Genomic DNA, 23,677 nt, shown 5'->3' on the forward strand with positions numbered 1-23,677 from the left:
GCATATCTTTTTTATTGTATATATTTTACAGTCTGTTATTATAGCCTTCTTTAAGTCTATGTCTTTCTAGATATAAATAAAAGAGTTTAATTTTCAAGAAGCATAGAAATTTCCCCTATACACATTTGAAAAGGCATACAAAATATATACACATATATTTGCTAACTTTAAAATTAGGAATATTTTAAGGCTCTAGATTTTGAAACAATGTTCCAGGGCATCAAAAACATCACTTTAAATTTTATAATATAGAATGTATTAAATCAATATTGATAGTAGAAACATCTGTTAAAATATAATAACAAACATATAGTATTAGTAACAGAAACGTGTCATATTTTCCTTTCATAATACTGCTATTTCTTAAAGCAATAGTAGTGTTTCTTTACTTATTGATTGAAAAATTAAGTTATCTTTCTAGGCATTCTAGGAGGAATGCCTCCTTCCTGAAACCAGTGCATTTAAGCATGTATTTATCTGATCTTCAGTGAATATTTTAAAATGCATCTCCTAATGTTTCATAAGAAAGCACTGTTATGCTCTTAATGGAAACTAATGCACAAAACTAAGTGTGAACTTTCTCTTTTTATTTAAAACTAGGTTTGTAGGAAGATGCTGAACAGGTTCATTATGTGGGTTAAATTACAAAGCTAAGAAACTATTGGGTCTACGGTTTCTTCCACCTGCATAAGTGAACTCATGTGAAGAAGTTGAAAACCATGTATACTAACTTTAAGAAATACAAGTAAAAGAGATATAATTTGATAGCCACTGTTAATAAAATACATTATTAAAATTCAATTAATATAAAATAAAAAATATTAAAAATAACAAAAATTAAGATCATAGTCATTTTTAAACACTTCATAGCTAAACCAGGAACAATAAGTGCACATACATGGTTTTATGTTTGGGAAGCGGTTTTTTGCTCTATTCCAAGGCAGATCAGCATCAGTTGAAGAAAGATCTTGAAGAAATTTTGGTAATTCCTGTGAAATAAAGTAATTGAATAGTTAACATTTATTAGAGGAAAACAAGAAATTCCACTTAGTAAAAGACAATTCTTTGTTCTAAACCTATTTTATTTTTAAATTAAAAACACTTATCACAACTATGGAAACAAAGTCAAATTAACAGTAGTTTACCAAACTTTCACCACAAAGGTTCTGTATAAAGTTGTTCAGTTAGGTCATTGTTCATTCTGAGATAATTTCCTTGCACTTTGAGAAGCCCTAATAAGTGGCAGCCATGGTGGCTGTGACCATTGTTTGTATATTACCAATGGGTTTCATCAGTACATGTCATTATTTAATATTTTAATGTCTACTTAGTAGGAAGAAGGGAATACAATGATTTATTTTTTGTTTTTTCTCCTCAGGCAGTGTGATTTCATGCCTATTAATTGGTACAACATTGGTCAGTTCAAGAAGATGCCAAAGGTCAATTCCTGTTCTCAGTGGGTATTGTTAAATTGATAGTGGAATGCAAAGGTGCGATTAAGAATTATCAGGCACAGATGAAGGGTCAAGAATATCTGTAATTGACAGTTTGGTGAAAAATTATGATATTATAATCTACCTTGCTCTTTTAAAAACAAAAATCATTAAAAGGCTGGTACAAGAAGATATGTTCATTATTTTATTGAGCTGATGATTTACATTTATGAGATTTATTGTTTTATATTTTAGAAATCTCAACTTGCAAAATTCTTTAAAAAGTGCTTAAAATGGTTTCACAACTTGTTCAACATCTTTATGAACCATTTATTTTAATTGAATATTTCTCCCTTTATTATTTTTCCTCAAAAAATCTGGGCTATTGTTTACATGTGAGTATGCTTTAAGGGAAAGGTATGGTGTAAGCATCTGAATTCTGATGTGTTGACATCCAAGGCTTAGAAAACAATTTTTTTAACCAAACGAAGAATCCTAGAACAGCTTTCTTATGTCAAAGTTTTGGAAGTATATAAAGAAGAGGGGGGAAAAAGGTGAGTTTAAAATGAACTGAAAACATACTTATATTTTATAATTACTTCACATAAAAATTTCTATTTATGGATTTAAAGAGCTTCTGGCTTTGGTAAGCAATACCCAGTGATCAGGTTGATAGTTTGGATAGTAATGTTGCACTGTGAAGCCTTATTCTTATCAGGACAAACAGCGCCTCAAGAATCCTCCCCATTTTGCTCTTTTTCCTACCGTTTCCTCTCTTTTCTGTGGGATCACGGATGAGTTAGACTGCTCAGCATCCTTACACTTCTGTACTCATTTCTTTTTCCTGGAACACTTTTTTCCCTTTATCACCTCATTGGACATCTGCCCAACCTAAAGTTCATCTTTGTTATGAAGTATTTTCTGACTGATGCACAGAGTTGATCCTCACTTCTTGATGCACACCTCTATCATGATACAGTGTGTTAGCAATGTTTTATACACAGTTGCAGTTCTTACGTAATATGAGCTTCTTTATGGGAGAAATTATCACCATAATAGCTAATACTTGTGCCTGTTCCAGTATTGCACATATTCAATCCTTTTAGTATTCACAGTTTAATAAAATAGATGTTATCATTTTACAAATGAGGACATTGAAGAACAGAGATTTTAAATAATTTGTCCACAAAGTCACTTAGCTGGTAAGTGCTGAACATATATGTATATGTGTGTTTTTGTGTGTGTATATACACATTTATGTTCATACATAAATATGTCAAATACCATGCCTATCACATATTAGGAGTTTATAAATATTTAAGGTATAAATGAATGTGGCCTGAGTCAAAAGGTTTATCAAATATATGCATCAAATAGACATGTTTTTTGTGACTTAATAGTTTTGCTTTAAGAATACTTAATGAGACATCAGGATAAAAACAATTTTTAAAATGTTCTTATAATCATGGTCTTGAAAAACTTTGAACTAGAAACTTTCTCAATATATGTGAAAATGTTACTGCTAATAAAACTTTTTATCTACTCAGTCATGCATAATGTAATTATGTTCGCTCCTATTCTAGTGAAATTATACTTCTGCTCCTGAAAAATTGAGAGTTCTTGCTGTATAAATGCTAAGAAGAATTTTTATGGTACCATTGACTTTGTTAAGTCCAGACCAATATTACTTAAGAAGCATAACCAAAAAGCTGCAGGAAATGCCATTAATCTCCTCACATTTTTGTTATTATTCCCCGAGAGACTGAAATATTATAATCTTGAATTATTTAAGCCAATTGTTTGATTCTTTGTTCCATAAGTTCACACACTAAGACAAAAAATTAGAAATAAAGTTTTTGGTGACATTTAGAAATAAAATAATCATCTAAGTTAGGAAAGATGCTTACATGTCTTAAAAATAGCTTACAGATCTGATATCAATCTTATATTTTAAAATTATTTCAACTTTACAGTTATATAAGATGTTAAAACAGTAAAATTATTCCCAACTTTAAAACAGTTTGAAAAAGACAAGTTCTTAATTTTACATATTTTTAAAATGTGACATAGCATTTATTCCATAGTAACCTAAAAATAGCCCTTATAAGACATAGGCATTACTCATGTTTTTAAAAAAAATTTGAACAGTTCTAGAAATGATATTATTTTTATAGTTTCTGGAAACATCAAGTCCTGTTCTCACATTCATCTATATCACTAATGTAGACCAAGCAGGCAAATATAAAATGAGATCATTTAGAGTCTAAATGCAAAATACTTATTTAAATATAAAACGACATTCATAGTATGACCAAAACCTTGAATACAAACAAAAACTAACGAATACATCATTTTAGATTTGTATCTACATCTGGATGAAAGAGCAGAGAAGAAACAAGGTCAGACTGCCATTCCAGGGGGGGTCTGAAGAAGAGCACCTATTCCTGACACAGTAGGTAAATAATTCTGATCAGGTTGCACCAGGGCTGCCCAGTGTAACTTTACTATCCAAACAATCAACTTGGTAATTGGGTATTGATTATCAAGGCCAGTGTCCTTCATGGCTTGGCATGCTTAAAATGGACATGAAATGTGACACATGAAACGACTGGAGGTCTTGCAATGTTGTGACAACTGCTGGTAACATACCGAAAATTCTTCTTGAAACTTTAGGTTGTTGTTTGTGCAAAGCTCTTCAACATGTTGCAGAAACGATTTCTTGCTTATTGGCCTCCAAGTAAAGAAAGGTATAAAATGAGTCATGTTAGATTGCATTCATTTGTTTAAGCATGGACTCTGGCTGCACTGTGCAATGGACATCTCAAAACCCACAAATAACACAGTCCTGTAAAGTCACTTTGTCATATTTACAGAATTAACCTTTCCTCTTTAAGTTCACTTTCATTGTATTCATGATACAAAATTCCTTCCATTTTTCTATGACTTTAAATGAAGAATTTAACATTTTAAAGAAGAAAGTTTTTCAAGTGAATGTAAGGGCATAAAGTTATCATTGAATTCTAAAGCACATAATACCCCTTTGTCATACAGAAAACATTTTATACATTATGAGGTTTTAGAAGATATAAAATATTGCGGTGACCTCATTCTCATAATGACATGGTTTTTAAACCCAAGGAGTTTAAATATCCCCGTATTACTTCCCAAGCTAAAATACAGACATGCAGGCTTCACCCCAGAGAGAGAGAAAGCATTTCTCCAGTTACCATGCAATTAGTCATGCTTTTATGATTTATATCCAGCTTAGAGGTTTTTCCAACAAACATACAAAAAGGGAGTCACACATTAAGGTTCTACCGAATCAGTGCATCTAAAGTTAATACTTAAAAAGAAGAAAAAATATTTAACAAACTTACTTGATGGATTTTCTATAACTAAGTAACCTGCAACAGAGATTGTGTTAAATGCGTTGTGAGTTGGAGGAGACAGCTCATTCTGAAAGAGTTCTAGATTAAAATCAGAAAATTATAATAAATCAATGATGTATAATGTGCTATGCCTTTAACTAGTATGTAATCATTGTTTTAAATTCTATTTTTTTTGAAATTATATTATTTGGGCTTAAACATGGTAAATAATTTAACTTCTCCAGCTAAAAAGGTGTTATTGTTATCATGTTGTTAGGCATTTGGGATACCATATTAAACACATGTCACTTTCTTAGATGTTGAATGTTATTTTGTAGTCTGAAAAAGTTAATGTGGATTTAAAAAATACTTTGCCTATCTATAGAAAGTGCTGAACCAGGCAGAATGAATCTATTAAAAGTGATACATTGCCCAAATCTTGTCTCATGAGTGAGTTTGGTTGAATACACAGCCATAACAAATTATAATAATTTCAATTCTTTCAGACATATCTTTTGTGATAAATCATTGACCAAGATACTTACACTCTGAAAAAAGTGACATAATTTTTAACACCTCAATAGGTTATGCAACACACAAATTTAGAGATGAGTGCATCTTTATAACACGTTTGTCATGCACAACAAATTATCACTGCAAAAAAAAAAACCACAAAAGGCACAACATAAAATGAAATAAAGTGAAGAACATATGACTTGTGCAAAGTTTTAGAGTTTAAATAATATCAGGGATGATTTTACTGTATTAAGTGAAGAATATAAGAAGATTGTTTTTTGAGATGAAGGATGAAATAAGAAAGTTAATGAACTGAAAAACAATGGCACAATAAGTATTATGAAAATGGTCATATGCTTATTATGGTACAAAGAGATGTGTTCAATGAAGAAAACATAAAGTGTTTCCCATAATACCACAGAGTGATTCTAAGAAGGCAGCAAAAAATTCCTGACTAGATGGATATGAAGATCATTGAAAGAGCTATTGAATAAGAAGATTCCTGATTTGGGGAAGGAAAAATAGAGTGTCTGAAAATAGGAGTCCTTGGAAATATCTCTGACACAGTAAGAGATGCAGTGGGGCAACAGTCAACCCTTCTTGGAAATAATTGCTTCTCAGAAAGACTAGCAAGATAAAAAGATAACCACAGGCTAGACACTACCCCCTCACCCACTAGATAACTGGTAGCCCAATGTTCCTGTGCCCCACGTTCTCCAGAAATGGGGGAGGGGAAGGGATAGGGTGGTCAAATCCTGATTGACTGAACTTAAGATATAATTTAAGATATACATGACTGAGATGCTGAATTAGCAAGATGTATTTTCCTGCTACAGCATGGAAATGAAAATTCTCAAGCTGTTTGGAGATCACTTTTATAATAAAAGGGGATATTATTCCATTTGTGATTGGTAAAATTCAAATACTTTATATCTGATTTAGTGACAGGCTCATGGTCTACCAATTTAAGGACTGCCATTCTATAATGAGAGATTTTCTTTTCCCAGAAGACCTAGGATTATTTGAAGCTGAACTGAAAAAAATATTTTTACTGGGAACTGGAATCTAAAATAGATGTTAGTTTCTGGGAAGCCACCAATTTGAAGAATTAGTACACGTTTGTGAAATCTTCAAGACACACTAAACATGAATAATCATATTAAAGTATAAATGAACAATAAATAGTTACAGTATAATCGTATTGTTTATATATTTGTTCTTTTAAAAATAATCTATATTCTTCACTTCAGAAATTATAATTAATTGAACAAATAAATATATATGCATATATATGTATTTAAGTTCAATTCTTTTTTGATGAAAAAACCATAACTGCCTAGCTATTGGTTTGGGTGATATTTGTGAATTATTGCCATATTATAAAATATAATATCCTTATTGGTTTCAAATACCTACTCCAACAATTGCCAGCCATGTTACTTTGGAAAAGTTACTTAATTTTTCTGAGTCTCAGTTTCCTAATTTGAAAATAGGGAAGATATATATCAGTCAAACTATATATGTAAAGGGTTTAGAAAAGTCTCTGGTTTTAGTAAATAATATGTGTGTTAGTTACTATTATTAGTATAATTACTATGTTTAGTTTATTTTGTATAACTCAAGTTGCTCCTAACCATACTGCTCTACAATTGATACTGATATGAAGTTATGTTTTTGTTATTTCCAAAAGAATATTCTCTAATTTAACTCAGAGATGAGTAGGCTAGATTTTGCTAAATTCAACAGCAAAAGTTCCTATTGCAGTCTTTCTAATCGGGGACTTTGCCTAAAGGGTGGTCAGTAATATCTAAACTTGAAATCCAAGTCTATATTTCTAGTTCTCAATTCAAGATCATAAGCAAATCTCTAATATAATGACCATAATAATTAAGTTTTCATATAATCATGTGAAAACATTTCTAACCATGCCCACATTTTGGAAATTATTTCTTGTAACTTCCCTTAACACATCCTGTTTGCACTTCAGGAATTCTCTTGGTATCCCTCCCTCTCAATTTTTATCATTCCACAACAAAATTCTACTTAATCCTTAATAGTTGATTCAAATGTTAAATTCCCCATGGACCTTACTTTGTTCTACTTAAAATAAAATAATTTATTTCTTCTGTGAAATCAAGTTTCTAAGGACAAATCACTTTCTGTCTTGTACTGTGGTTATTTAAGTTCATATACATATTTGAGGGCTGAGGCAGGATAAACACTTTGTTTATGAGGGACAATATGTCCATCATAATACTATTCATATTAAACACTAAAAAAATCATTGTCAAATATAAAACTGTAAATTGATTAAGATTAAGATACACAGAAATCAAAATATAAGTGTTCTGGTTATTTGAGAAAATATCTGAACTGAATAAATTTTTCCACTAAAATATTAAGAAACTGAGAATTGCCATGGCCTCCTAACTCAAAGCTTTAAATACGTATAATCAATAGATTCATCAATAGCAGCATATGAGTCTAAACAAAGGCCATATTAGATTACCTAACAATAGAAAGTAACAGGTGCTAGTTACTTTGTTAGGAAGTTAGATATATTAACAATAAAATTGAAAAAATAAAAATAAGAAATAAAATAAAAACAATAAAATTGCTCTTGTCTACTCAAGTAATTAAACAATAAGCATCAACTCTAACAGAAAGGGGAGACTTGTTATGGCTTTATTTTCTTTTGTATCATTCTCTTTGTCTAAACCCAATCCCATTACATAATCTGTTCTTCACATTTGTGTTTATTTAACATAAGAAACAAGGCTCTAATATTCGAGTTTCTAATGTAATTTTCTAGTCTATGCTTATGTCACAAACATATGCGAATTGAAATACTGAAATACTTATCAGGAAAGTTGAAATAGAAAAGACATCTTGGCATAAATTATTTGACTATTTCAAATAAAAATTTGATTCCCCTCCCCTATTGTTGTCTGTAGTAGATATTTCATTCATGCTTTGATTCTTAACCTCATGTTGTATGGGTGTATTTATCCCTTCGGTATTGGTTGCATTCTAAGTTGTATTTTCCTTTGAGGTTTCAAAATTTAAAAAGTATTAATTTGAAGAAATGTATACAGAGTATTGGAAAGTGGGGCATACTATAAGGAAACTATACCTTGTCACTGATAAGGTAATTAGATTCTTTGTAGGAAAAATTGAATAGACAAACATTTAAAAACTTACAGAAATTGATGTGCATGAAAATCAACAATGTTATTTCAGAAGTGCTGTATTCATATCAAGTGATCCAAGGAGACATTCAAACAAATTCAAATAGAAAACTTTTTGTTATCATTTTTAATCTTTTTACACTTTTAAAAATTGTTAAATGAAAACCGTTTTTAGATTGATAGAATATTCTTATTCACTTACGATAGTGAAGCTTATTGTCAAATTATATTCAGTTCATTAGTGGATAAATCAACTTGGGAATTGTCCAGATTTCAATAAGATAACTGACTACTTTCCAATATAAAAGGCTAAACACTTTTTATTACATGAATCTTAGCTGTCTTAAATTCTATTCCTTTTGGTTGAAAAGGGTATTATTTCACGTCTGGGCTCATTTCTTTAAAGTCTATCAAAAACTTAAATTCCGCTCAGATTACCCTTGATGGATCTAGAGAGGAACCATTTATTTATGTTGGCAGTGGTGATTGAAGACCATATTGTCACAGAGACTCAGCTTTCCCTCAAGGTCAATTAGTTGAAATCTATAGGGAATTAAAATATAGTCCTAATAGAGAGCCATAGATGATAGTCTATAGATGAACAGCTTAAATCAGCATTACCGGTGACAGGACAAATTGAAAAACTTTATTTTTTCTATTTAACCACTTATGTTCGTTTCAAATTAAAAGAACCTCAAATGTGTTGACTTGATATAAAAATATGTATTTTAATACCACAGCATGTTCTTGCTACTTAACACATTTATAAAGAATCTATCTCTCTGGTAAAAATATATTAATTAATAGTTCCAAGTTTTGTATGATACTAAGTGTGAATTTTTAATTTATATATTTCATTAAGTCACTAATTACTCAAATTTACATCTACTTCTACAATAGTCTATTATTTACTTATCCAAAGCATCTACCATGACGCTTTTAAAGTTGTTTTACTTTTTATTCTTTCCTACTATTTTTTTGTTCTAGGTTTCAAAATAATGTCCTTTCAGATAGTTCTTCATTCTTTTACCACATAAAAAAATTTTTGTGATCCTAGATATAAATTAAAAATATCCTAACCAATGGTTGGTACCATACAGCTGACTCTAAAACTTTGTAAGGAAAACATACCATTTGATTAAATGAGTAATGTAATACTTTTCTTATTAAATTAGAAAAACAATCAGTAAGTGATATATATTATTTTCTCAACATGTCTCCTTATATGCATAGGACAAATAGGTTTAAAAGGAGCACTAGCAATTTGAAGAACAACTTTTTGGAGGTAATGTCTCTTCCATTTTTATCACAGCATTTCCAGTGCCTATAACAGTATCTGGCACTTGAGAGGTGCCCAGGTGATAATTATTTTATTCAACCAAGATAAAACGGCCTTTTAGGTGAGATGAGAATGCAACATTCTTGCTGATGGGAGGCGAGGTATGCTCCCCAGTGTGGTACAAGCTGAATTTTCCTTATTACTAAACCTTTCCACATTAGCACATTCAAAAATAAATTCTTGCCAGATGTCTTATTTTGTCAAGTATGATTCTAAATTAAAACTACAAGCATAATTTAGCCACATCAGGGACAACAAGGCAGAAGTGCTAGACAAAGGAGTAAGAGACTGCTGAGAGCTGTTCAGCAGTAGACAGGGGCCTTCAGCAAGGACTCAATTAATACGAGACCGAAAGCATAATATCAACTAAAAAGAAGTCCTCACAGCCTGGACTATTAGGAAGCGTGGCGGGTAAGCAATGAAATTCCTCTGTTAAAGGTTAGAAGGCAGCCTCAAAAAACTAGATTTGAAAGAAGACAAATTAAAAGTTCTGATTAACTCAAACTATTTTTAGGTCTATCAAAGTAGAGTTCTGACTGAGCAGGACACTGTTCTAGGAAAGAAAATTTGATGATAGAGACAGTGAGGATTCTGCAAAAGTAAAGGGATTTTTCTCTGAGATACTAATGGTATAAAGCTGGAAACAAACAAAAAAAATGAAAAGGATTCTATTTTATGATGATGAAGAAATACACTCAGCTGAGTTGCTAAACCAAACCAACTCCGAATCTGGAAGGCCCAGAGGTCAGCTTTGAGTGCTAGTTGAAAATGAATATTTTAGCAAAAACATGGAACCAACCATGTTGCCCACTGAAACTGAACTGGATTTAAAAAATGTGGTACACATACACAATGGACTATTATGCAGCCATAAAGAAGGACAAGCATATGGACTTTGCAGCAACTTGGATGGATTTAGAGTCAATCATACTCAGTGATCTATCACAGAAACAAAGAACAGAGTACCATATGTTCTCATTCATAAACAGACCTTGAACAAGTATAATACTATAAGAAAGGGATTGGCAGTAGTGGGAAACTGTCTGGGGACGGGGGGATGGGATTGACAGTTGAGAGAAACTGCTAGGAGAGGGAAGGACATACCTTACCAACAAGGGTACCTGCATAGTCAACGTTTGTATACCTAACCCCGAATTGTATCCCACATCTTTATAATAAAAAAAGAGTGAATATTTTATATGAGATGTGACCAACTAAATCTTTAATGCAGCAGTGTCTTACTTTGACAAATGTTTAAATCCCACCAAGTAAGTCCTCTGAAGAAAATGTAGGCTGGGCTTGGGTGGCTCAGTCTGTAATCCCAGAGCTTTGGGAGGCTGAGGTGAATGAATTGCCTGAGCCCGAGGGTTCGAGACCCGCCTGGGCAACTTGGCAAGACCTCATCTCTACAATAAATCAAAAAATCAGCCGGGTGTGGTAGCGCAGGCCTATAATTCCGGCTACTTGGAAGGCTGAGGCAGAAGGATCGCTGGAGCCCAGCAGGTTGAGGCTGCGGTGGCCGGGAGCAGCCACTGCACTCCAGTCTGGCTGACAGAGTGAGACTCCAACTCAAAAAAGAAAATGTATTTTCATAAAAGTATCTTAATTCCTTCAATTGAAACTTGATAATTAGTTAATCTGAAGTAAAATGAGGTTACTTATGATTCCAAAATGTTGAATATGTTTAGAGTAGAAATTCAGCGGGTCCTTTGTTTTAATAATGCTGAATACTCTTCATGGTCAACACAATGTCAAGAGTCTTGGCCCCATTCAGCCTTATGGTTCACAAAGACTGACATCTCTTTAGTAGATTTGTGATTTTTGAAACTAAATGCATTTTAATTTTCTGCCTCCATTCATATTCTTTGCATGAATAAATTTATTATCTCTGAGGTACGCAGCCAATTGCTGGCGTCCCTGATAATGCTAACATTCTGCTATGCTACTTTCAGAATGTATCATGAAATTTTTGTGCCAGGATACCAGTGGCATTTCTGAGAATCAAGAGAGTGCCAGGTAGCACACACAATTGGCTACCCATTGGTCAGAGCAGAAGTAAAGTTTCCATGATATATGCCACTCTGTAAAGGCACTAGAGAGTCAGAGAATGTGAAATGTCACTGTCTGTCCTTACAGACTACCACCTACAGTCGCAGAAATGAGCTTGTGTGAAGTGTGAATCCAGTGTCCACCCACCAGATGGAGAACTTAGCTCTCGTGTCATGTTAGTAATAGAACAAAAAACCTGTAAATAAATCTAGGTGAAAACTTAATTTACTATCAAAGTTAACACAACATGAGAACACAGCAAATTCTCAGGACATGCACATTATGAGTCAATGTGCATTTTGATAAGATTAACTTTACCATATCAATAGCATGCAATATTGTACAGGATATATTGTAAGTAGAAGGAATAAATTTTTAAGGGACTTGGGAAAAAATAGCACATTAAATAACAAGATGTTCAATATTATATATTTTAAAATATAGAGCACACCACCTGACAAGATTAACATAATCACAGCAGAGCTCTGCATTACCAGGATAACTTACTGAATGACAAAAATCTCCTTGCGTCTAAAGAAAAATGAAGAGTATCTGGAAGTAAAGATTCATTATTTATTTAGTATACAAACACACTGCATTATTTTTGATTTGCTACTACAAGAACATGAGCATCAAATATCTCAAACTTCATTCTACTTGCAGGACATTTCTTGTATTTTGGATTCACATATTTTTGTCATTGTTTGCAAAGATAGTTTACATTGAGAACAGAAGTAAAATTAATAACCAGATTTTGTCAAAGAACTATGACAAAGTGCAAACTATGTTACATAGAATTTCATATATCAAAAATAATGTATTCTTATTGAAGCCAAAATAAGAATTGCACTACTAAAAGTTTTCCAGTTTCTGTAAGTTTGATCCAACATTAAAATGCTATCACTCATCTCTCATATTGTGAAATAAGACAACCAAAATAAGCAGCTCTTTTCTTGGACTCATTCTCAGCATAGAAAATGCTACTGGAAAAGAATACCATGAGTTCTTGTCTGTCTAAGAGATTTTTAAATTGATCTCCTCTAAGATACCTCAGAGTTAGACACACACACACACACACACACACACACACACACACACACACACACACACACACACACACACTTGCCTTGATACATCAGAGATAGACCTAGGCTAGCATCAGCTCTAGTAGTTATTAGCTGTCTGGCCTTGGACAGTTACTTGAACTCTCTAAGCATCTTTTTTTCCCCATTTTTTTCCATCTGCAAAATGGGGACAGGAGTACCTACCATAAAGGGTTGAAAGAGGTAAGTGAAATCATTACATGCAGAGTTTAACACATAGCAGATGTTCATGAAATGTAGCAATTATTTTGTTAGCAAACTCTATACATGAAAGTAGACTGGGGGACAGTTTTCAATTTTACAAATATAAATAACAATAATAACAGTATCAAATTTATTCTGATTTACAGTTTACAAGTACATTCATAGAATTCTTTTGAATGGTAAGCTTCCTGAAGATATAACCTTGTATTTAGCAAAAATTAATATGTACACTGCTAAAGTCATTGAAGAAAGAAAATCATTGAAGGAAGAAAAGTTTTCTTACATTAGCACTTTTAACAAATCATTCAGTTGCTTGCTTCATTGTGTTAAGAATTTTAATTTCATTACTGATTACAGGATTTGGCTTTGAGTCTAAAAAAATGTTTTATTATACACACTCAACTAAAATAGGCAAGGTTATTAGTAAGGAATTGTGCACATGTTCTTTTTTAAATTAAAGACACAAATTAAGTTTCTATCAAGTAAGAATATTAGCACCATTGATTAATGTTGTTTTACATTTTTTTTTCTGATTTAACCACCACGGGAAACAAAACTTCCATAATTAAATGAGTATGGAATAAGATAGCAAAAAATAAACGTATTTAACTAATAGCATCTTTAGCTTGTAAAAATTCTGTTTGATTAATTTTTAAGTGTCATTAACTCTCCTGGGAAAGTGGATTGTGGTTACAGCTAAAGGTTTGTGTCTAACCTGTGTGTGTTTGCTAATCTGGTCAATAAGTGCTCCTAGAAACTTTTCCCATTTCAGAGGACTAAATGGCTGTGTTTTGCAGGTGTCATCACAAAAATGTTTTGTTTTTTTATCAACTAAGAAAACTCAAGGATCATTTCCTAATTTTGCAAGTGCAAGATAGATAAGCCCAAAATGTTAAATACTTTTTCAAAGTATTATATAAACTATATTCAAAGAAATATAGCTTGTATTGTCTAAACTTAAATATAAAATGTGCATTGTGTAATTCTTATTCCAATTAAGAATTGAAAACTTTATCTTAGCATATCCCTGAATGTTCTCATGGAGAGAAGGAGCACTAAATCTTTGTTTGACTTCTATTTTCCTTTAGAAATAGAAAGTATAAAATGGGAGAATGTATCTTCAAACCCTTTGTGAAACAAAGTGGAATACAATTAAATATGAGAGTTTACACATAAGAAAAATTGTAAGATGGGCTTTAAAATATAAAGGAACAGGTGGTGAGGATAAAATAGCTAAATAATTTCTTAAATATACAACTCCAGATCCTGGAAAGGATTTAGTAACAAGCACTAATTTGTTTTGTTTATTAGGCAACTTTCTAAAATTGATATTTTAATTATTGATTAGAGAATCTTCTTTTATCATTTTTGTTTTGTATCTGGGAAAACATACATCATTGAGAAAAATTATAAGCTCAATTTAGCATGAAAAATATGGCAGTCAGAAAAAAAAAACATGCCTAAGGCTCAAGCAGAAAGCATAAATATTAACTGGGTAGATTTATAAGAAATTATCAAAGTCCTTTCCTGCAGATAACAAAGACATATGATGTAAGTTACCCAACAATTTAAGCAGCTAACTAATTCAACCTCCTTGATGCTTCACTCCCAGAATCTTCCATCAGTCTCTATGTGGTTTTGAATGGATTGAAATCTTCAGGCATCTCAAAAACAGGTGAAGAGGCTTTAGAGCCTCATTGAAGAATAAACCGCAGGCATATGTACATGCAGCTAATTATGGGACCATTATCTATTTTTTTCTAGTCTTTATTGAGTAATGTACTAGTGCCTATATTGATATAAAACATCTTGAATAAATAATAAAACTAGACATAGATCTTTGTATGAAGAGCTAATATCCACATCACTTAATTGTTATTTTAATGAATTCCTGTAATAAATCCAGCAAAGCATATTATTATATGCCATTGGAATTACAAACAATTATGAATACCAGGAGTATAACAAACAAATGAGAGAGTGAAAAGCATGGAAACTAATATTTCCAATTTTGCTATTACTAGGGACAATATATACTAACTTTCTATGTACAACAAAACGAAAATTATTTTAAATATTATTTCACTCTCAGACGCGTTTACACATAATGTGATATATAAATAAGCACACATAAAAGTAGAAATAAATAATGAAATGTCAAGGTCAAATAAGGCAGTTTCTGAATTATAAATACTCATTGATAAACAATCTTGCCCACCTTTCCATAACCTGAAACTTCTTGCAGCTGCCATGATAGTCATTGTAAAAAAAGAAAAAAAACCTTATGATTTTTTGATACTGCTGTATTCAGTGCTCAGAATTGGAGAAAGGAGCAAGCTGAGAAGACACACAAAGCTTGGGGGATCCAATCTCAGTATAGTCTGCTTCAAATGTCTCCTCCTTGATAAGGAATTTTTCTCCAATACTGACTGTTTTAAAATATAATATAATAAACATAAACATGGTTTTTTGCTTTATTATGTTGTGTTTCCTAAAGATCTACTTACTAAGGACTTTTGGGGGGTTAATATTCTTTTAAAAAGTGAAAATGTTGTACAAGTATTTTGGGGTCTTAGAAGTTCACTAAGTATAAACAAATTCAATTAAATTGTTCAAATAGCTAGAATTAATTGCACTGAGAGATTTGTAGTGTTATCCCTTATCCCTTTTCAGACATAGAAGAAAAGGATGAGGGCCCCAGGAGAGACAGAGGAATTGAGAAAGAAGTACAGAAAGGGAGCTGGAAGGGTACTACTGAAATTCAGTTTGCCCATGGGGGAAAGGAGAAGAAACTTGCTTTTTCCTATGGAGAATGACCACCCAAGGACTAAGATACAGTCTAGTACTAGTAATGATCTAGTGTTTCTATATTGTGGTTTAATGTAGGTGGGTTACCCTAGGGACCTTTTATTATTTTGCACATGATGTTTTATCTTTTATACATAATATTTTGTATGTTAAAAAAAACTAAGTCCTGGGTAATATACAACCATGTTACATGTAAGTCTTTGGAGCACTATCCATTTGTGGATGAGAACACTGTATTTGAATATAAACAAAGATCAACACCTAAATACTAAGAAAAGTAATTTTTCATATTCACAAAAAAAGTTCTCACCATTTAGTGATAACATTGAATAACCTTCATTTTGTAGCATTTGGAAGGACTCTGCTTATCAAATGACACTTTTCTCTACAGCACATATTAGATATTTTTAGACATGCTGAAAATATATTTACAAAGTTAATCTATTAGGTAAAAATCAATTTTGATAAGTGACAACTCTAAATGATTAATTATTTTCAAGTTCAAGATCTTTAAAGTCATATTTTAAAAATTAATAATATTTTTTAAAATTTTAATAATTTTAAAAATTTTAACAGCTGTGCAAGCACTTGGTAACAATTATTTTGTGCTTATAAGCATCGCTATTATTGGATCTAATAAAAGTATAAACTTGTTTAAATAGCCTAATGATAGCCATTATTAAAATTTGATGAATATCTTAACATTTTAAAATGTGCCATTTTGAATGATTTATAAAGCTTTTAAAAGAATTTAAAATTATTTTTTCTTTAAAATTATCCACTTTACTATTTCTGACATATACCAATGACACATATTTAGCACACATATTTTTACCTTTTTTTCCTGAAAGCAATTTTTAACTTTGTATGTAATTTTAAATTACTAAGCAATTAAAAAAAAGATGTCATATACAGCTTGGACTTTTATTGACTTTATAATAAAGTAAGAAGCTATAAGAAAGACTCATAAAAATGATATAAACAACATCAAGTAGTTATAAGCTTAATTCATTTAAACAAGTGATTAAAAATGTGGGCATTTCCAGAAAAATCTAATGTAAAAAAAATCTATCATATGAAGTGAGTTATTAAACCTAATGTCAAAGGTTTAATGTGTAAAAATATTTCTCTCAGGAAAAAAAAATCTTGATTGAACATTATAGTCCGAGGTTCATATTGAACTCAAAATATTAGGAAGATTAAGTGATTCTCCGAACACCAGTGAGAAGTGTGTAGAAGACGGAGGTCACTCTTTGAAAGAAGATCTCTATGACCTGTGTAAATTGGAGCCCCACAAACACTTCCAACAAGCATAGGTCATAATAGGGTCATGGCTCCAGGCCCTCTGGACCACTGTTCGCCCCGAGGAGTGTGCTCACCGCGTTAATCTCTCGTCCTTCAGTTCCAGGTCTGCCACAGTGATGAGCTGATCCAGCTTGAATTTAGTGTCAACAATTTCTGCATCCCGAGGAGAGTACGTGCCACCTTCTTTCTGTTTCTGTCGAATTCTAAAACAAGTGCAGTAAAACCCAAGAATGGAGTATCATAGAAAGCATATGAAGTTAGATTTAGTTTTCTAAGTATACATTTAGGCAAGTAATTTCTTTGTTGACATCACTTCTCTGAATATGTTGCAAATTTATAGCTATTCTACGTATTTTTCCTGTTTTAATTTCATAGAGACTATTCCCATTTTTTAAAACAAATTGCTGGATTGCAATTCTAAATTTAATAAGAATTTGTTGATCAAGATCTGAGTTATTGGTACATTTAAAATATAGATGCAAAGAGATTTATGATGTGAGCTTGTTTCTCCTCCCTCTAGCTGTCTCATTGATTTGTCACACAAAGAAAATATGCCACAATAAAAATAGCTCTTTGCCATCAGTACTAGTGCTCAGAGATAATGCCCCTTTGCTTTTATATGTATGAAACATATTTACATGCATGAAAATATATAAAATGTTTTTTAATTATCTCATTGAAATTTTATGAAAATATTCTGAAGTATATAATGTTATCTTTATTTACAATCAGAAAACAGAGTTCAAAAATAAAAGTCACATGAATCTGAGAATAAAATCAGTCTTTTCTTTTTAAACCATTTACATGATTATTTCTTCATGACACAGGATGGTATATTACAAAGTAGTATTTAACCATTCTATCTTTTACATCTCAAATATTCATTATGAGTTAGGTATATAAAGTATAAAATATGTTCTCTATTCTCGAGGACAATACAATTTAGTTGAGAAACAGTATCTAAATTTTTTTATTTCTACTCATACGACAGTGTCTGTTTAGTCATAAAATGTTACATGAGTTATTATAACTAATATTATTTAGAGGAAGTAAAGAAATGGAATTTTACTTAGATATACCAGATGAGAAGGAGGAGGAGCCCAGGAATTTGAGATAAACCTGGGCAACATAGTGAGATCTTCTCTTTAAAAAGAAAAAAAATTAACCAGGCATGGTGGCACAAGCCTGATGGTGGCACATGCCTTGTAGTCTCAACTACTCAAGTGTGTAGGGCAGTTGTAAGGAATAAGGGGGACTATTTCCTACCCAAATAAGGAGTTCATCTTGTAAAGAAATGAGAACTGGGAGATGATTGTAAAGCAGGGAAATGATATGAATGACTATTGCATAGCTCTTAGGAACAAGGCCCATTTCGTAAACAGTGTATCTTTCAAAGTGCCTAGAATAATGACTTTCTTTTGGCTTTCTGGCAAGTCTGTGAACAGTGTGAGATATAAGGAAAATATCCTTTCTCAGGAGCCTTTCTAATCATCTATTAAAGTGATGATTTAAGAGATTCAAGATGAGATGAAGCATGGCATTCAATACAGAAGAACATTCTTAGGAGAGTTATAGTCAGAGTCTACTGAGCTACTTAGGAAATGGTAGGAAGATTATTTTCACAAATATAATATCCCTTTAACTTGGCGATCTACCTTATAAAACTAGGTTTGGAGATCATAAGTAAGATTTCCACTGAGGTCCTGTAAATAAGGGAATGAGGAGGTTGATTCTGAGAATTGAAAGAGACATTTGGAAAACTCAGTACAGACATGCTGATAGAGTAAGCCAGAGAAGGGAGTCCACCATATAAGGAAGTTGGGTATGTTTCAAGTGTCATCCTTACTGTAAAAAGGATCTCTTCTGTATAAAATTAAGACCTGATTAAAATATTTTAAATTAAGCCTATCAGAGTTATAATATTTTTAATGGAGAAGCCTAGAAGCTTTTTCTCTTATGTAATTACTTTATTGTTTCTCAGCTCCAAATTCACTCTTTCTTGCCCTGCCTTGTGATATTGGAGCTAGGCCTGTATTCCTCCATTGCCAGCTGGTAGAACATTAAACGTTGTCAATAGACAGCAGGAGAGGGATCCTGCAAGGCAGTAGGGACAAGGAAACACTGTCCTTCTGCGTTCTAGTACTACATTATTATTATAGATCGTGAGAGTTCAGCAGCCCACTGGATAAGTTCTCGTTGCCTCTGAAGTGCATGTTCTCCCCATGAATTACTCCAAGTAGCTCAAGCTCATCTATGCTGCCCTTAAAGAATGGGATGTGTCTATGACCAATTCCAGCCTGCCAACAATGAAGGGTAGCTTCTACAGAAAAGCTCCACCCCCTACCGTCTGGCATATTTCTTTACTCCCTGATAGGCAACAGCCTATATGTGCTTGTAGTAGCCATTCCATGTCAACCTTGGGAAATTCTTATTTTCTTTATTGTCCTTTCTCCCTCAGACTCTAGCCACTACTTTGCTACACTTACTACTTCTGGACCTCCTAGAGTTCTCTTTTACCACGTTTAGTAGTTAGCTATTTCTACTAGTTAACATTTCTGTATATCAACTGCTTTCCATGCAAATGGAAGGATTGTCTTATTTTTTATGGATCAATGTAGTCAATAAACTATACATATATATATATATATATACTTTAAAACATCATATTGTACATGATAAATCCATACAACTGTATCCGTCAATTAAAAAATATAAAAAAATTAATGTTCCCCATTAAACAACTGTTGTACCTCTGTCTCCTGATTAGACTGTGACTAATATAATGCCCATAAAGCATTCTGGGAATGTAAGCACAAATAAACCTTACCTTGCAAATGCAAAAATAGCTGTTCCAAGAAGAATTATTGAAAGAATGCACAAAGTGACTGAAAGAATGATCTCTACAGTTCTTTCTGAAAGTCCTTCACCTGGAGAAGAGGGATAGTATTACTATTAAATATTATTATGAACTACTATCTTGGATCTCAAATCACAAAAAATTTTCTTGACATATTGCTGAAGAATGCTAGTAAAATGTACAAACTTGCTTGTTCCTCTTCTTTTCCTAGATCTTTTAACTCTGGAACTCATCCTTGGGTGCTCTTCTTTTTTTAATTTAAATTCACTATCTTTGTGAGACCATCAAGCCTCGTTGTTTTAATTTTCATCTACATGATGATAATTACTTAATTTTTATCAATCATACTTCAGACACATATCCAATTGCCTACTAGACATCTTTATTTATAAGTGTATTTAAAATTTAAAAATCAGTATGTCCAAAGCTGAATTCCTATACTTCCATCCTTTCAACTGCATCCCTCTACCTTTCAGCTGATGGAAATTCCATTACTCTAGTTGCTTAGGTCCAAAACTTTGGAGGCATATTTGACTCTCTTTCTTTCACAGAACACAGGCAAAACAGGTGAGGAATTTTTTTTTTTTGGTTGTATCTTCAAGGTATATATACTTTTTACCAAAAGAAACAAGGTGTATACTTCAAGGTATATATACTTTTTACCAAAAGAAACAAGGTAATCTTGAAGATATAGTAATTCCAAAGTAGGAGTAAGGAACAAAATGAATTCAAAACATATAATGGTGCTAGAAAACTAAGAAGCTTAACAAAAGGCTAATGGTACAAAAAGAACAAATGATCATGAAGGAGACTCTGCTGGACAAAGAAGAAACAGTTTCAGCCTTATATTGAATAAAAAACTGAAACTGATTGAAATAGAATACATATATAAACATTCATGAGTTCTAATATTATTCAATAAAAGAAAAAAATAAACACAAATATGCATTTGTAAATTTTGGTTTTAGCATTTCCTTACTCTATTCATAATTAATTTGTTATTAAAATATACTATTTTCTGGCATTCTTATATGAAATATATTTTATATATATATTAAAAACATAACTCTAGTTAAGGAATTCTGTTTAATAAACGTAGAAGGAATGGCAAAATTAAAAATTAAGAGTTTCTATCTCTAATGAAATAGTTGATTCAAGTAACAATCATAAATACATTCTAAAATGATTAGGAGGAAGGTTAATAGAGAATTAGATTTTTTTTTTTGAGTTGAAGTCTCACTCTGTCACCCAGGCTGGAGTGCAGTGGCACACTCATGGCCACCCCAGCATTGACCTGTTGGGCTTCAGTGATCCTTCTGCCTCAGTCTTCCAAGTAGCCAGAACTGCAGGTGTACGCTACCATGTCTGGCTAATTTTTGATTTATTGTAGAGATAAGGTCTCACCAGGTTGTCAAAATATCACCCTAGAAATTATTTACCTAGAAATAACTTTCCAAGGAAGAATCATGCTATTACTGCCCTGAGCCTACTAATCAATTTTGGTATCAAGTATCTATCAATTAGATAATATACTTTCTGATGGAAGGTATTTTGAACTAAGCAGAAACACTTGCCAGGTATCCTTGACACAAATGTTGATTTCAAAACCTTTAAATCATATTTCTAGTTTATAAAAAAGTAGTGGAAAGAAGAAAAAATAAAAATGACACTAAGAGAAAACAATCAGGCAGATCCAGGATATGAGAAATCCTACAGGACAACTAATCTGGTTGCTTCAATGTGTCTGTGGCATAGTAGGGAAAAGAGAAGTCTCTTGAGATTAAAAAACGACTGAAGAAACACAACAGTTAAAAGGATTGGCAGTAGTGGAGTAGCGGGGAAACCGCAGGGGTGCAGGGAGGGGGGGAGGTGGGATTGGCAGTAGTTGGAATCTGCCTGGAATCATTTAATGAAGGGACACACTTCATTAACAAGGGTAACTGCATAATGAACATTTGTATACTTAACCCTGGATTGTACCCCCCATCTTTAAAATAAAAAAATAAAAGTTATAAAAAAGAAACATAACAAAGATAATGAGTATATTATTATTTGGATCCTGATTCAAACAAATTAACTATAAAGAAAAAAATCAAGCCGAGCTCGGTGGCTCAGCCTGTAATCCTGCGCTTTGGGAGGCTGAGGTGAGTGGATTTCCTGAGCCTGCGGGTTCGAGACCCGCCTGGGCAACTTGGTGAGACCTCATCTCTACAATAAATAAAAAAATTAGCCAGGTGTGGTAGCGCATGTCTGTATTCAACTACTTGGAAGGCTGAGGCGGAAGGATCGCCAGAGCCCAGCAGGTCGAGGCTGCAGTGGCCAGGAGTGGCCACTGCCCTCCAGTCTGGGCGACAGAGTGAGACTCCAATTCAGAAAAAAAAAAAAAAGAAAGAAAGAAAAAAGAAAACATCAGAGGACAATTTGAAAATGTATATACAAATAGTGTTAAACAATATCAAGGATTTATTATTAATTTTATTGAACTGTGGCAATGTAATAAAACGTGCTTATTAGGAAACATACTAAAGTATTTAGGGGTGGAATATCTTGCTTTCTGTGACTTACTATAAATACCTAAGAGATAAGCGAACAAATATATACATAAATAAAACCAATAAGGCTGATTGTTGATAATTATTCAATCTAGCTAGCGGGTAGTTGGGAGTTCATGATACTATTCTTTCTACTTCTATGTGTGCTCTTCTCAATTTGCCCCACCTCTGCTGCTAACACCCTGATCCAGGCCACCATCTTGTTTTGCATAAATTACTGTACAGACATTTAATAAATCTCCCATATCCGCTCTTCCATCTATTTTTAGCATAGCAGCAAGGGCATCCTCTAAAAACATTCCCCCTATGCTTAAATTTCTCCTCATTTCTCAAAGACAGAAGCCAAAGTCCTTCCAATGACCTTTGTAATCTGGTCACTCATCAACTCTTTGGTCCCGTTACCTCTCTGATTTCCCTTCCAATCCTCACCTTGCTCATATTTCTGGAGCCAGACTAGTCTCTTTAGAGTAGTGACACCAAGTCACTATTGACACGGCTTTTGCACAGTTTCCTCCATTGCCTGGAAAGATATATCTCTTGCATTTTTGCCTGGGTAGTCATTTCTTACATGTTAAAGCCCTAATCCCTAGTGTAGCTGCATTTGGAGTAAAGAAGTAATTAAGGTTAAATGAGGACACAAGGGTGGGGTCATTTTCTGATAGGATTAGTGTCTTAGTGTCTTCACAGGCACGGTGGCTCAAGTCTGTAATACTAGCACTTTGGGAGGCCGAGGTGAGAGGATTGCCTGAGGTCGGGGGTTCAAGACCAGCCTGGACAACTTGGTAAGACCTTGTCTCAGCAGTAAATCAAAAAATAAGCCAGGTGTGGTAGCACACGCCTAGAATTGCAGCTACTTGGAAGACTGAGGTGAAAGGATCGCCTGAGCCCAGCAGTTCAAGGCTGTGGTGGCTGTGAGCGTGCCACTGCACTCCAGCCTGGGTGACAGAGTGAGACT

General features: G+C 32.8%; 1 protein-coding gene across 1 annotated transcript in view; it reads right to left on the bottom strand.

Annotated features, from left to right (window-relative positions):
* The window catches only part of PTPRQ (protein tyrosine phosphatase, receptor type Q), a 219,468-nt gene that overhangs the window by 27,146 nt on the left and 168,645 nt on the right, over positions 1-23,677 (bottom strand). The window contains exons 34-38 of the mRNA XM_008058431.1: positions 20,141-20,240; positions 17,388-17,516; positions 4,811-4,837; positions 4,083-4,164; positions 899-989 (exon numbers count right to left, since the gene is read on the bottom strand). Of these exons, the coding sequence (XP_008056622.1) occupies positions 899-989; positions 4,083-4,164; positions 4,811-4,837; positions 17,388-17,516; positions 20,141-20,240 (429 nt within the window). The remainder of the gene's footprint in view (positions 1-898; positions 990-4,082; positions 4,165-4,810; positions 4,838-17,387; positions 17,517-20,140; positions 20,241-23,677) is intronic.

The sequence above is a fragment of the Carlito syrichta genome, unplaced genomic scaffold (genome assembly GCF_000164805.1).
Source record: "Carlito syrichta isolate Samal-C Ts95f unplaced genomic scaffold, Tarsius_syrichta-2.0.1 Scaffold303338, whole genome shotgun sequence".
Classification (NCBI taxonomy): Eukaryota; Metazoa; Chordata; class Mammalia; order Primates; family Tarsiidae; genus Carlito; species Carlito syrichta.